At 36.6% G+C, this 13,182-nt stretch overlaps 1 protein-coding gene across 1 annotated transcript in view; it reads right to left on the bottom strand.

The window, feature by feature from the left end:
* The window catches only part of LOC117301759, a 241,232-nt gene that overhangs the window by 186,394 nt on the left and 41,656 nt on the right, over positions 1-13,182 (bottom strand). Inside the window, exon 32 of the mRNA XM_033785780.1 lies at positions 10,940-11,101. Coding sequence (XP_033641671.1) covers positions 10,940-11,101 — 162 coding nt within the window. The remainder of the gene's footprint in view (positions 1-10,939; positions 11,102-13,182) is intronic.

Below are 13,182 nucleotides of genomic sequence, written 5' to 3'. Positions count from 1 at the left end.
ATATCATAAATCTGAATGGATATTAATGTATGATTGAATCAAAGAAGCTTTGAAGTATTGTAACTCATGCATCAGTGTAATGAAAAGCAACAGTTTTCAAGACACTGGACACTATCGGTAATTGTCAAAGACCAGTATTCTCACTTGGTGTATCTCAACACATGCATAAAATAACAAACCTGTGAAAATTTGAGCTCAATCGGTCGTCGAATGGGCGAGACAACAATGAAAGAAAAAACACCCTTGTCACACAAAAATGTGTGCTTTTCAGATGCTTGATTTCGAGACCTCAAATTCTAAATCTGAGGTCTCGAAATCAAACCGTTGAAAATTACTTCTCTCTAGAGAACTATGTTACTTCAGAGGGAGCCGTTTCTCACAATGTTTTATATTATCAACCTCTCCCAATTACTCATTACCAAGTAAGGTTTTTATGCTAATAATTGTTTTGAGTAATTACCAAGAGTGTCCAGTGCCTTTAATGACCTACAAACATTACTAAAATGCTTCATCAGATTTTGTCATTAGAAGCTAGAACAAGCTTGTGGATACTGGTCAATTTTACCATCAACAAACATTGATTGTTACCATCTATGATCAAAGTACATGTATATGATTGATTTATAGTAATGAGGTTGAAGCTCAACCACTGTAGTGTTTTTGAACAAGCTTAGACACACATGAATTGCTTCTCTTCATCCAGGTGTACAAATGGGAATCTGTACAAGGTGATATGATTGTTTGACTTTTAGCTGGTTGCAATCAGTCAGGGATTGTTTAAGAATGGCTGAAAATAGTAAAAGTAATAATGTTATAATTGATTGGATTATTTTTTTATTTCACTTTCGAATTCAGACAGATCTGTTTTAATGAATGTGTTTTTGTCACTTTTAAATTATATTTCAGATAACTAAGGACTTTATGTGTATCTTATTAAAAAAATGTAGACTTAAACATGTCATTTTTAAAAGTTTTTTCTTCTTCAAATTTAGGTTCTGTTTTCAATTGTACAAGTTTTATTCTTGATAACCATTGGTTGTAGTTTGAATGCTGAATAATTCTACAATGTGGAAATTCAATGATTTTATCGTTTAGCAATAATATTTCATCTTGATTGTGTGTTACTTTAATATGACGGATGAGGATTACAACAGAATGGTGTTAGAATATTTAATTCAACACATGAAGGTTTTAGGCAAGAACATTTTAACAATGTTATCAGGGGATACCATTTTCTTTTCTTAAAAAAAAAATAATATTGTGTTAGAATAGTTATAAGATGTAATATAAATCTGAATGGATGTTCATGTAAGATTGAAACATAGAAGCTTTGAAGTATTGTAATTCATGCATCAGTGTAATGGGAAGATACAGTTTTAAAGGAACACGTTGCCTTGGATCGGTCGAGTTGGTCTTTGAAAAGCGTTTGTAACCGTTTGTTATAAAATGCATATGATTGGAAAGATGTTTTAAAAGTAGAATATAATGATCCACACAAGTATCACTCGAAATTGCGTGGTTTTCCTTTTACCTCGTCGGCTAACACTGTCGGCCATTTATGGGAGTCAAAAATGGCCGACCGTGTTAGTTTGCAAAGTAAAAGGAAAACCACGCATTTTCGAGGCAAATTTGTGTGGATCATTGTGTTCTACTTTTAAATCATCTTTATAACCATATGCATTTTGTAACAAACGGTTACAAACGCTTTTCAAAGACCAACTCGACCGATCCAAGGCAACGTGTTCCTTTAATGACATTACTGAAATACAAATTAATCAGCCATAATGATAAAAATAATAATAATTATTATTATAATAATAATAATAATAATGGGTGTTCAAGGCACAGTAAAAACTAACAACAAACAAAACAAAACAAAACCAAACAAAACAAAGAAAAACAGACACAACAAAATTAGTCCTTGAAAACCTGTGACATAAGATAAGTTTTGAGAAGAGATTTGAATGTTGTGGTACAAAGACAAGATCTAAGATTAAGTGGTAGAGAGTTCCAGATGCGTGGCGCAGCTGAAGAAAAAAAATTAGATAATTTCAGTACAAGCTAGAACAAGCTTCTGGATGCTGGTCAAATTCACCATCAACGAACGCTGTTTATCACTTATCTTTGAGAATATTTTATCAAAGTATATGATTGATTTATAGTAATGAGGTTGAAGCTCAACCACTGCAATGTTATTGAACAAGCTTAGACACACATGAATTGCTTCTCTTCATCCAGGTGTACAAATGGGAATCTGTACAAGGTGATATGATTGTTTGACTTTTTGCTGGTTGCAATCAGTCAGGGATTGTTTAAGAATGGCTGAAAATCAGTGAGAGTAATAATTGTATAGATTGATGTTAATAGCTTTTATATAAAAAATCACATCTTTCGTACTTTCTGTCACAAGTCCTACAAACCCCGAACAAGTTTAATTTAATTAATTAGAACCCCAAAATGAATTCACCACAATCAATTGAAAGTAACTCAACACCAAGTATTTTTAGTTAAAGAATGGTGTACTTGGATTTATGCCTGTAAAGGTTGGTTCTAATGTAAGACCATATATTAGAACCATATAGATTCATGGTTATGGAAGAGTAATATGTAACATATTTTTTCAAAGGTAAAAGTTATTGCCAAATATTTTATTTTGTGAAGAGTTTGCCCTCATAAAACAACAAATAAGTCAGGTTATTCTTGTATTTCATTAAGGGATTTGTGCTGTGCCCAAACACCCCCCCCCCCAAAAAAAAAATGTTGCTTCAAAGAAAAAGATATGATGCATGAAAACAATTTGCATTTTATGTCAAGAATAATTGAGGGCATAATGAATATAATTGACTAGTTACAATAATAACCTTCCTACTATAACACCAGTCAGTATAATCCAGTCTGGTTTTAAATGATAGACAAACTATGCCAGCCTGCAATATGGCACCATGTGTAATGAATGCATACAGTACACACGTGTACAGTCAGGTCTTTGCTCAGCTGTGCCACTGTATACAATCTTTGCAGTTGAATCATTATTAATCACTGGTTAATATCACCAAGAGTAGGAGGGTTAAATTTATTTCAACATCTACATATGTCATGATTGTTTGTTAACACTGAAATAAACCACAGACAGGAAGTATTGAAATGTGATCAAGTTTTGTAGATTGGAATCTGGTGTTTTGTTTGTGTTGCAAACTAATGACTTAGACTCAGGTCTTAAATTTTATGTCTCACTTCACAGTGTGTCTTAGAAGATTACCCAAGACTCTTGTCTCAGTTCACAAATGGGTCTGAGAAGACTCCCCAAGACTCTTGTCTCAGTTTACAGTGCGGGTCTTATAAGACTACCCAAGACGCTTGTCTCAGTTCACAGTGTGGGTCTTAGAAGACTACCCAAGACTCTTGTCTCAGTTCACAAAGTGGGTCTTTACTCAAGACTCTTGAGTAGCAGCTCAGTTGAATCCATTCCATAGAAATATTGTTTACCCGTTGCTATGAGTATGGATGCATCAATAAAAGTGGGCATCAAGACATACAAGATATAAGAACAATAAGAAAGTTACAACCACCATCCCTCCCTTTTAGTTAACTTCCAGCTCAGTTGAATCCATTCCATAGAAATATTGTTTACCCGTTGCAATGAGTAAGTATGAAACCATACGAAGATTATGATAGTAGAAAGCTTCCCTTACTTACTGAGGTGCTGTAGTTTTTGAGAAATGAGTAAAAGTAATAATTTTCGTCTCAGTTTTAGCATGTAAAAACGTACTAACCAGTTATGCTATGGTTTTGGTAAAATATCATAACTGGTTAAGGAGTTTTTACATGACTTGTTTTACTCATTTCTCAATAACTACACAACCATGCAATGTAGCATGAAAATAAGAGAAATTATTTAACCAAAAACATACACGTACACATATTTGTACTAAATTAAAAAATAATGAAGAAGAAGGCCTATTTTGAGGTGTTTAAACGCATTTTTTCACATTGTAATATTGAAACACCAAGCTCATTAAAGTAAAGCTGCTGAGCGATAAACTGCCTACTTTCGAAAAATCGAACAAAATTTCTTAGTAAGTTTATCGTTAAATCAGATTTTTGTGAAATTGTGCTAATTTAATGTTTTAAGTTAAAAACAACAAACTGAAAAGAGTGTTTGCCACCTGACAAACACCAGGAGTTCAAGAACACTAATAGCAAGTTTGAGGTTGACGGCGCTTTTTGTTTGTATTGTATTGATCATGTAAAACTGCACCTTTAAGGTGATGTTATGTAACATTTGTTGTCATTAAAATAGAATTTCAAATTTCAAATTTCGGATGTTACACAACCCAACTTGAATACAATGCAAAGTTTCAGCTTGAGCACGCATTTTCCCTTGTCAACATAGATGGTGTAAAACTGCACATACCCAAAAACGTGAAATGACATTTTATGAAAACATAAGAAAGCAACTTTAAGGTTTGGATGTTACCCAAATCTGTTTGGCGGAGATTCTGTCCCCCATATGGGAAATTAACATAGGCTGAAGGAGGCTGTTTCTAAAAAGGGCCCTTTCAGAAGAAGTTTGTACACAGATCGCCATATGGGGGACAGGACCTCCTGCACACCAGCTTGAGTTCATGCAATGTTTTACATCTAAAGCAGTTCAATGCAACACGATGCTTAGTAATCTAGAAATAAATGAGGCAGAATCAAGGACAACCAATTAGCGGCTTCAGCATCACAAATAGGTTACTCTATTGGCTTCAATCAAAGCGAAGGACTTCATTATTTTTCAATAAATAAAAACCCAAAGATGCAAAGCTAAGTTTAGCCTGCCTTAAAAAAAAGGAATTATAATGACTTTGAGAATTTCAGTCAACATTTAGGCCTCAATTGGCGGTTGCCATGTGTTAACTGTTTAAGCTACTGGGAGTATGTGACATGGAACAGGGACTTTTTCTGAACTACAAGCCGGACAGTGGGTTGTATGGACTCAGCTGTGTTATATTTTGACACTGTTGATGAAATGATCTGCTAAGTATAAATATGAGCTGTGTAAATCAGAATTCAACTGTTACAAGAATCTGTTAGAGGCCTTCAGACTGGGTCAGATGAGTTTTTATTTCTCATGTTGTAAGCTGGTCGTTCATCATGAAAGTTATAATAACTTTGTTCCTGGCTTGCTTGCTACATTATTGTCATGGTGATTGTCAACAACGAGTCAAATCAAACCTGTATCCAGCAAGCAACAGAGTCCTACTAAATCATGTGTTTAAATGGAAGACTGTATCGTCTCCTGTGATCTGTGGGCGAGACTGCTCTATGGATCCACACTGTGCATCATTCAACTACTACATGAGTAACCATGTTTGTCAGTTGAGCAATGCTACTCAATCTCAAAGCCCTGATGACTTCATTGAGCTGCAAGGAGTTGCCTACTATGATAGCAACTTGGAAACTCCTTCACTTTCAGCACCAGACTCTGTACAATTAAGTGGACAATTAAGTAGCTGTCTGAAGTTATACCAGGCTGGCAACCTTGAGAGTGGCATCTACACCATCTACCCTGCTGGTCTGACTGATGGAGTGAAGGTCTACTGTGATATGGAGACAGATGGAGGAGGCTGGATTGTGTTCCAGAGGAGACAAGATGGCTCAGTTGACTTTTACCGTAATTGGGCAGAATATCAATCTGGGTTTGGTGATCTCTCCACTGAGTTCTGGCTTGGTAATGACATACTACGTGACCTTACTAACTCAGGACAATGGCGATTAAGGGTAGATATGGGTGATTGGAGTGGAAACACAGCTTGGGCCAGTTACGATGAGTTTGCTGTATCAGGTGATAAGTACTCTCCATTATGGCTCCTATGATGAAGCCAGCTCAGTGGGTGATTCACTGGAATTGCATAATGGCAAGACCTTCAGTACCAAGGATCAGGACAATGATATTGCAGGCTATTATGGCTGTGCAGAGCACTACAAAGGGGCATGGTGGTTTAACAACTGTAAGCTTTCTAATCTTAATGGTCAATACCACCATCAGGGTCCAGTGGAATGGCAACAAGGTTTACAATGGTATCACTGGAAAGGTAACTACTACTCCTTGAAGACCTGCTCTATGAAAATGCGGGAAATCCAGTAAACTGAACACCACACTCTGAAGTCCTGTAAACTAAACACCACACTCTGAAGTCCTGTAAACTAAACACCACACTCTGAAGTCCTGTAAACTAAACACCAAACTCTGAAGTCCTGTAAACTGAACACCACACTCTGAAGTCCTGTAAACTAAACACCACACTCTCAAGTCCTGTAAACTGAACACCACACTCTGAAGTCCGGTAAACTAAACACCACACTCTGAAGTCCTGTAAACTAAACACCACACTCTGAAGTCCTGTTAACTGAACACCACCCTCTGAAGTCCTGTTAACTTAACACCACACTCTCAAGTCCTGTTAACTGAACACCACACTCTAAACCAAGTGGGTATGGAGAAGTTAACTGTAGGATTCAACGCTTTATACCCATCCGAATGGTAAATATTACTATCACCAGACATTCATGATATGGATATACAATGGAGCTTCTGGAGAGGATTTACACACTGCTTGGAAAAGTAGAACATGAAAATAAGAGAAGATTTCAAACCAAGTCACACAGAAGATGTACAGGTATGTCTACACATACAACTATGATTTAAATGCACTCGATGATTTCCATTGTATAGCACAGTAAAATGTTATACAAAATTTTTCAATAACTAATCAAGAACCATTGTTTGCTTCTAAATAGTAGCATTCAGTTTTGTGCACACTGCAGTGTGCAGAAAACTCGATCAGTTTAAACATGATTTTACTGCACAAATGTTGAGCAAATCATTCTAAGACTGCCCAATAACTGATCTGGTTGAAATATCATTGTAGCGTTCTCCAGGATGAAATAGTCCTGCAACAAACAGCATGAAACTATAAGGTCTAGTTTAACCATAGAGCTATATATATTGACTAGAGCGCTAACACCCCGTTATACACGCACTAAGGTTTTGAAGCCATGTGGGCGCGTCCATGTTTATGTACAAACCAATACAAAAGCTTGAAATTTTGTACGGCAATTGTACGGCTATTTGCATGATCGTGCGTCTGTTATTTTGTATGTGCCATCAAAGCAAACAATTCAGTAAATGTGAACGCACAATCTGCTGATCAGCGCACAAACTGCGAGCGTCATGTGCGTCATGATTAAAAGGCGCGTTTACTTTTTTTAGTACGGCAATCAAGTCGAAGTTACGGTTTTCATAGCGCAGACGTATGCGAGTGGACAGCTGCGTACGTATACGCACACGCCGAATGTAAAATAATCTCGGCAACGTGTGTTCTCTTAAAATTCCGAATTCACGCAACACACCAAACATGTCTGCGCCCAGGGTGGCTTCAAAACGCAGAGCAAGTTAGCGCTCTAGTCAATATATATATGCCTATGAGTTTAACTTATTCTTTTATGGATCAAATGTGCACAGGAATGCCACTGCACTTGTATATATATTTGATGCAGCTTTGAAAAACTTGTAGGATGAATTTGAAATAAAAAGTGTTGTTTTGAATCAAAATGAACGGACAGTTTTGAGCAAGATGTCACTTAAAATTTGGAAATTACCAAAAGATATTTGCTGCAGGGTTTAATTGTAATCATCATTAATTTCTTTTAATTGAAATTTAAAGTTGTAGATTGAGAAAATCAAATAGATGAAATAGGTTACAAGATTGACGTTTTGATAATTTTATCAAAACAAAACAAAGTTTTAGGCAAGCAGTCATTATGTTGACGGATGGTTGGTTTATAATAAAATTATTGTAAACAAAAAATTGATGAATTTTTTTGCATATAAAACATATTTCAAATTTGCATCAAGGATACAGAATATTGTTTGGTTAAATGTGTAATAAGCAAAATACATTTTCCGGATTTTTGTGGACTTAAACATATAAGTCTTTTAATTTTTTTCAATTCAAAGTTGACGTTTTCAATTTAATCTTGATAACCATAAGTTGTAGTTTGAATACTCATTCATAAATACCCCAGACAGTTTCGCTATTCCTATTGGTGGAGAGAGCGTAACGTGGGGGTGTTCAAAATGATTGGTAAAGACAAAGCTGAAGCTGTTTAAGACCGGCTGGCTTCACGTGTTGGGCGCGCAAGCTAATGTAAGCTAATTTAAATTATGCGGAACGCAATTCATAGCTATTAGTAACAGCACGTAAATATATGTGTACACGCGCGTATCCACAACGACTGACGCGCACAAAACATTTTTATTAAAGTTTTTTTAATTCGAAACTTTGAAAAATTCGCAAAAGAAACAGTGTAATATTCTCTTTACTTGTGAATTTTCATTTCGCTTTTTAACATGAGGGCATTTATAAATGGGAATGAAAGAGTAGTGACACGCTGCAGGGTCATGGCTGTGCGACAAAGGCCATGACCCTGTCGGTTTAAAACGGCAATTTAAGAACTCGTCGCCTAATCTTTTATTCCCGTAATAACTCTTCAATGTGGAATTTCAATGATTTGATCATTGAGCGATAATATTTTAACTGGATGTATTATGTGTTACTTATTTATTGTGGATGAGGATTACAACAGAATGGTGTTTGGAGAATTATTTCAACACTTGAAGGTTTTAGGCAAGGACATTTAACAATGTCATTGGGCGATACCGTTTTCTATTCTTCAAAATGTTTTTTACGACAACTTTTAATAGTTACAAGATGTAATATCATAAATCTGAATGGATGTTCATGTAAGATTGAATCAAAGAAGCTTTGAAGTATTGTAACTCATGCATCAGTGTAATGAAAAGCAACAGTTTTCAAGACACTGGACACTATCGGTAATTGTCAAAGACCAGTATTCTCACTTGGTGTATCTCAACACATGCATAAAATAACAAACCTGTGAAAATTTGAGCTCAATCGGTCGTCGAATGGGCGAGACAACAATGAAAGAAAAAACACCCTTGTCACACAAAAATGTGTGCTTTTCAGATGCTTGATTTTGAGACCTCAAATTCTAAATCTGAGGTCTCGAAATCAAACCGTTGAAAATTACTTCTCTCTAGAAAACTATGTTACTTCAGAGGGAGCCGTTTCTCACAATGTTTTATATTATCAACCTCTCCCCATTACTCATTACCCAGTAAGGTTTTTATGCTAATAATTGTTTTGAGTAATTACCAAGAGTGTCCAGTGCCTTTAATGACCTACAAACATTACTAAAATGCTTCATCAGATTTTGTCATTAGAAGCTAGAACAAGCTTGTGGATACTGGTCAATTTTACCATCAACAAACATTGATTGTTACCATCTATGATCAAAGTACATGTATATGATTGATTTATAGTAATGAGGTTGAAGCTCAACCACTGCAATGTTATTGAACAAGCTTAGACACACATGAATTGCTTCTCTTCATCCAGGTGTACAAATGGGAACCTATACAAGGTGATATGATTGTTTGACTTTTTGCTGGTTGCAATCAGTCAGGGATTGTTTAAGAATGGCTGAAAATCAGTGAGAGTAATAATTGTATAGATTAATGTTAATAGCTTTTATATAAAAAATCACATCTTTCATACTTTCTGTCACAAGTCCTACAAACCCCGAACAAGTTTAATTTAAATAATTAGAACCCCAAAATGAATTCACCACAATAAATTGAAAGTAACTCAACACCAAGTATTTTTAGTTAAAGAATGGTGTACTTGGATTTATGCTTGTAAAGGTTGGTTCTAATGTAAGACCATATATTAGAACCATTTAGATTCATGGTTATGGAAGAGTAATATGTAACAACATATTTTTTCAAAGGTAAAAGTTATTGCCAAATATTTTATTTTGTTAAGAACTTGCCCTCATAAAACAACAAATAAGTCAGGTTATTCTTGTATTTCATTTAGAGATTTGTGCTGTGCCCAAACACCCCCCCCCCAAAAAAAAAAGAAAAAAAAAATTTTGCTTTAAAAAAAAAGATATGATGCATGAAAACAATTTGCATTTTATGTCCAGAATAATTGAGGGCATAATGAATATAATTGACTAGTTACAATAATAACCTTCCTACTATAACACCAGTCAGTATAATCCAGTCTGGTTTTAAATGATAGATAAACTATGCCAGCCTGCAATATGGCACCATGTGTAATGAATGCATACAGTACAAGCATGTACAGTCAGGTCTTTGCTCAGCTGTGCCACAGAATACAACCTTTGCAGTTGAATCATTATTTATCAGTAAATAATAACATCACCAAGAGTAGGAGGGTTAAATAATTTCAACATCTACAGCATGATTGTTTGTTAACACTGAAATAAACCAGAGACAGGAAGTATTGAAATGTGATCAAGTTTTGTAGATTGGAATCTTGTTTTTGTTTGTCTTGCAAACTAATGTCTCAGACTCGGGTCTTAAAGGTCAGTGCACAGTGTGGGTCTAAAGCCGCGTTCCCATTGCACTTTTTTTTTTAAATGACCGCGACCCTCCTCCTCCGACAACCCCCAGTCTACTGACACGCCCCACTGCACAGGGCTTTCTCAGACAACTGGCAACCCACACAATAGCCCTGAGCCAACCAACCAGAGCAGCGTACTCATATGTGCCTATCCTGGGTGTCCAAATTGTAAATAAACATGCACAAAAGAGAGTTGACACCCAAAATTACGCGCATTGTTCGGAGGCATGTTCAGTAGTGTGTAAGGAATCAATAGCTCCCCCTTGCATAATGCGAAATGCTAAAGGTACGCTGAGGTCACGCGCATATTTTTACGCATAGAGAACAGCTATTGTCCAACGATCTTCCTCCTTTTTGAGAGCGCGACGTCATATGCAATGGGTCTACATGTATATAAGAATTTGTTATTATTGTTTTTATGAGGGTGACGCGATTCTTACCTGTACTCGCTGGTTTAATGATCACACCATCGGGATCTCTCCATGCAGGTTGGGCCGCTTCTCCTCCTTCTCCCACAAACTCACAGGTAACCGTTACGTCCTGACCGGTTCGGAACTCCTCATACGGTTCGTTATTAATCGTTATGAAGAAACCATCTCCAACTGGAAAAGGAAAAAAATCAATGTAATTTTTGTTTCTTTGTTTAGACGATGCTCCCATTAAAGGCAGTGGACACTATTGGTAATTACTCAAAATAATTATTAGCATAAAACCTTTTTTGGTGGCGAGTAGTGGGAAGAGGTTGATGGTATAAAACATTGTGAGAAACAGCTCCCTCTGAAGTGCCATAGTTTTCGAGAAAGAAGTAATTTTCCACGATTTTGATTTCGAGACCTCAGATTTAGAACTTGAGGTCTCGAAATCAACCATCTAAACGCACACAACTTCGCGTGTAAGGGTGTTTATTTTCTTTCATTATTATCTCGCAAGTTCGATGACCGATTGAGCTCAAATTTTCACAGGTTTGATATTTTATACATATGTTGAGATACACCAACTGTGAAGACTAGTGTTTGATAACTGGGTCTGTCCACGCTAATGGGAACATTTGATGTGACTTTTTTGTTATAAATGGGTGACAAAAATAAACAAGGAAGAGTTTTGTCAAGCTTGTTTCCCATGCACATTCCAAATCACTTCAAGGTTTTTGTTTGCAAAGAGCAAGACACATTTATCTGTGTTTTAGCAATAACTGGGGATCATCTTCAAGATGATTGTGTTTGTAACAGGGGAATGTTGGACAGACATTTCGTACATAAATGGTGAGAAAGGCATAATAAGATAAACAGATTGCCAAAAATGTTGTCCCCTACAATGCTGTCCCTGCAAAGAATGTTTCCAGGCAAAACCAAGACATCTGCGTGGGTACTCAAGAAACTACAGAAAATTATCTTGAAGATATTAGGTTTGTAACATGGACAGATATTTGTCACAATATGTCTGTCCATGTTAAAAACAAACATTCATACCAGCTGAAAAACCTCAAGGTACTCTTGGTTTTTACAGATAACCATAAAAATAGGGGCAATGGGTCTAACTTAATTAACCTTTGAGTAAATCAATTAATTAAGTATTTGTGTCATCCAATTCTAGTCAATTCCAATACAAAATGTCTGTCCTTTATACAAACAATGTGTCTTAAAGAAAACTGCGTAACTTCTTAAATAATAAGACATTTGTTATACTGTTTGGTAAGCACACTCACTATCAGCAGAGAATTGTACAAAACAAAATACAGGGAAAAATGTTGTATTTTGTGTACCCTCCCAGTCACAGTCCAAAAAGTTATCTTTTGGAACCAAAAAGACCCATTAGTGTGGACAGACCCAACTACCAATAGTGTCCACTGCCTTTAAGGGAGCTTGGTAAACTCCCACAAGGGGATATAAACACTCAGCTGGTAAAAGCCAATCTCTCCCAATATGTACAACCATTGGTTTTTTATATGAATTGCACCCAAACATCAATAAATTGTGATTCAATAACTAGATAACTTTTATTCTAATCATTGTGAAGTCAGTGGTTAGCTTGGTAGGGTTTGAACCCACAACCTTGTGATTGCAAGTCCTGCATTCAAACCACTTGACCATGGTGGCTGTTTAGGTGACCTTCCCATCAAGGAAACTTTGCAAACTTCCACAAGGGGAATTAAACACCAAGCTGGCAACAGCCAATCTCATTCATACAAACATTGGTTTAACAAATATGCTTATGAATCAAGAAGTTGCGATTCAGTAACTAGACGACAACACTTATTCTAGTCATTGTGAAATTAGTGGTTAGTTTGGAGGACTCGAACCTACGACTCAGTGAGTGGAAGTCCTACAGTTGAACCACTTGACCACAGTGACTGTTTAGGCAATCTTCCCATCAAGGCAACTCAGCAAACTCCTACCAAGGGGGTATGTATACACCAAACTGGCAACAGAACTCTGTTACTATGGGTGCGTTCGATTAGCTTCCCTGTGTCGACCCCGCAGTGCTCATTCGGTTGAGCCCCTGACAAGAGCTAATCGAACGATCACTCACTCTCTTGTGGTGACGTCATGCACCTTGGGCCAGCCCTAAGTGACCGTTCCACAAGCAGGGCACTTAAGGCCGACCTGGGTTAGCCCCTCGAATGACGTCAAAGCTTTTTGATCTTACCGAGGGCAGATCGGGGTCAACCCGAGGAAGCTAATCG

Source organism: Asterias rubens, chromosome 17, assembly GCF_902459465.1.
Source record: "Asterias rubens chromosome 17, eAstRub1.3, whole genome shotgun sequence".
In the NCBI taxonomy this organism is placed as follows: Eukaryota; Metazoa; Echinodermata; class Asteroidea; order Forcipulatida; family Asteriidae; genus Asterias; species Asterias rubens.
Note: the sequence above shows the minus strand (reverse complement) of the source record. Positions and strands in the feature narration are given on the sequence as shown.